Source organism: Myotis brandtii, unplaced genomic scaffold, assembly GCF_000412655.1.
Source record: "Myotis brandtii unplaced genomic scaffold, ASM41265v1 scaffold317, whole genome shotgun sequence".
Classification (NCBI taxonomy): Eukaryota; Metazoa; Chordata; class Mammalia; order Chiroptera; family Vespertilionidae; genus Myotis; species Myotis brandtii.
Window position 1 is genome coordinate 343,663 of NW_005362155.1, and position 2,888 is coordinate 346,550.

Below are 2,888 nucleotides of genomic sequence, written 5' to 3' on the forward strand. Positions count from 1 at the left end.
GTGGGGGGGGAAGGCCCTGGGTGCCCTCAGGCCTGTCCAGGGCACAGGGGTTTCAGGGGGTTGGGCCACTGTTGAGGCCTTGAGGGTAGGGGCATTGTGTCTGGAGTCATTCCTTCAGCTTGGTCCTGTGTCCTCAGCCACACTAGCCCCCTGGCCACAGGCGACTGTGACCTCCTGTCCACCCCTGAGCCAGCCAGACCTGCTCCCCATCCCGTAAGTAACCCCTTCCCCTCCAAGTCCCCCTCTCTACCCCTCACCTCCTTGGATTGGGGGCTTCTTTCCCCGTTGCCACCCCTCTTGCCCCAGAGCCCCGTCCCAGGCATGACCTCTGACTTTTGACTCTCAGGAGATCCCCACAGCCCCCCGGGGGCTCCCACCGAATGCCATCTGCTCGGCAGGACTCCGATGGCAGTAAGCTGGGCGGCCCGGGCCTGGGCTGGGCTGGCGGAGGGTGTGCCCATCTCTCCTGACTCGGTCTCCCTCTCGCCCTCTCTCTGTAGCCAACAGTGTGGCCAGCTATGAGAACGAGGGTGCGTCTGGGCCCCCGGGGCCGTGGGCAGGGAGGCTGGGCCCGGCCCGGGCTGTGCTGACCCCCTGTCCTTCCTCAGAGCCGGCCTGTGAGGATGAGGACGACGAGGAGGAGGACTATCACAACGAGGGCTACTTGTGAGTGGCCCGGGGGGAGGACGGGGCCGAGGCCGCGGCCCACGCTCACCCATCCCTGACTTTCCCTCAGAGTGGTGCTTCCTGACACTGTCCCGGCCACGGCCACGGCCACGTGCGCCGCCGTCCCAGCAGCTGCTGCGCCCAGCAGCCCCGGCCCCCGAGACAGCGCCTTCTCCAGTGAGTCGCCCGTCTGACCATCCAGCTTCTCCGCTACGGCCCCTTCGATCGCTCTCTCGCGTGTTTCTCTGATGCGGCCACTCCTCTGCCTTCTCTCTTCTCTTTTTCTAGAACCCTGTCCTTCAGGTAGTGGACTTCCTGCTCCGGTCTTCTGGACGCCTCCCTTTTTCTCTCCTCTCTGTCTCCTCCTTTTATTGTCTGCAAGAGTCCCTTGACTTTATTCCTCGCTGGCTCTGTTCCTGGACTGTCCTTTTATTTCATTTATTTCTCCTGTCGGAAAGCTCTTTCTTGATTCCTGAATGTCCCTTTTTCAGAGCTTCCTGTTCTTGTTCATGGAGGCAGTGTCACCTTGTAAATCCTGAAGGATATGGATTTTAGGTTCTCTTCTTTTGTCTTTGCTCTTTGGGAATTTTTCTTCTGCTTCCTGCATTGTCTCCGTTTCCTCTGAGCTGCTTTTCCCCCTTTGTTTCGGTCACATCCTGCCGTTAGGCGTTCTCCTCCGTGTCTGGTAATCTTCAGGGTTCTGTTACTCTCCTCCCTATACATGCCCTGGGCCTCCCTTCTCCACACCGGCTTCATCTGCCATCAGATTCCCAACTTGCCACCCACCCCTCTCCTGAGCTCCCAGCGTCTGTCCAAGTGCTTCTCTTCACCCATTCGCTTACTCATCCATGATCTTTACTGGGCGCCTCTGATATAGCAGCTAACGAGGGAGAGTCATGATAAAAAAGCTAACGTCACCGAGGACCTGCTCTGCCCGGCTAAGAGTTTCACGTGTCTGAGCTTGTTAACCCTCCCAGTTCCCTCCCTCGTGTACCTCGGCTACCCCGTCTGCCCGATGGCAGCGTTGATTTATTTAGCAGACGCTTGGCAGCACTTACTGCTTAATACACACTTAGTATTCACGGCGTTCGTCCTCCATGAGATGGGTAGTTCCTCATCCCATTTTACAGATGAGAAAACTGAGGCCCAGAGAGGTTGGGGAGCTTGTCTGAGGTCACGTGGCCAGTTAGTGATGGAACTGGATTTGAACCTGGGCCGTCTGGCTCCAAAGCCTGTCTTGTCCACACCCTCATGGAAACAAGTCAACACGTAAAAGAACAAGATCATATCAGTGACAAGATGTGCTACGAAGGGACTAGGACAAAAGTGGGAGCCAGGGCAGGCCTGGCTGGAGAGGAAGGGCCAACCCGGGCACGGCCCCTCTGACTGGGCCCAGCCCTGAGGGCCTCTCCCTCCACACATGCCACTCAGCCCCGCCACACAGCTGCCCAGGCCGGCGCTGCTGGTGTCTGCTGCCTCCTCTCTCCATCGCATTCCCTTTCACCAGATCTGGTCAGATCGCCCTGTTCTCTCCATGGCCATGGCCTGTGTTTGTCCTCCTTCAGGCCGTGGGCTGCGTGGTCCGAGCACCCTCCCTGCCTCCCTCTGGGCCGACTGTGGGGAGGTCTCCGGGCCTCTGTGCAGGAGTCTTGGCTGGTTTTGTTGAAAGTCTGGGCTGTGGCTGGGAACTCCGGGGCGTCTGCCCAGGGGCCCTGGGTAACGGCCGGGCTCCGTGCTCTTCTGTAGTGGAGTCGGGGGAGGACTATGTGAACGTTCCCGAGAGCGAGGAGAGTGCAGACGCGTCTCTGGGTGAGTGGCTGGTGCCCCCAGTGCCCTCCCTTCCCCTGGCCCGGCCCCCCCCCCCCACTGCCAGTGTGGCCGTGCCCACACGCCTTCTGTGGCTCTGTCCCCCTCGGTCTGGTGTCCTCTGCTCTCTGGCCCTCAGTGTGGCCTGCCCCTCGGGTGTGGCTGTCCCTCCTTCTGACCTGTCCCCACAGATGGGAGCCGGGAGTATGTGAACGTGTCCCAGGACCTGCAGCCCACTGTGAGGACTGAGCCCGGTGTGTGCTGGGGGACGGGCGGGAAATGGGGGGCTCCTTGGGTGGGGGGACAGTTTGTGAGGTGAAGACCGACCTCCCCTCCCCCTACAGCCACCTTGGCTTCCCAGGAGGCGGAGGAAGAGGATGCCCCAGATTATGAAAATCTGCAGGAGCTTCAATGAA

General features: G+C 60.2%; 1 protein-coding gene across 5 annotated transcripts in view; it reads left to right on the forward strand.

Moving 5' to 3' along the window:
• The window catches only part of LAT (linker for activation of T cells), a 5,052-nt gene that overhangs the window by 1,313 nt on the left and 851 nt on the right, over window positions 1-2,888 (forward strand). For 2 of the 5 annotated variants that reach the window (XM_014542992.1, XM_014542993.1), the window contains 6 exons: window positions 138-213; window positions 347-411; window positions 501-666; window positions 737-843; window positions 2,413-2,726; window positions 2,817-2,888. In XM_014542992.1, coding sequence (XP_014398478.1) covers window positions 138-213; window positions 347-411; window positions 501-666; window positions 737-843; window positions 2,413-2,684 — 686 coding nt within the window. In that variant the 3' untranslated portion in view covers window positions 2,685-2,726; window positions 2,817-2,888. The remainder of the gene's footprint in view (window positions 1-137; window positions 214-346; window positions 412-500; window positions 667-736; window positions 844-2,412; window positions 2,727-2,816) is intronic. The other 3 variants (XM_005870401.2, XM_014542994.1, XM_014542995.1) reach the window with 3 other exon arrangements.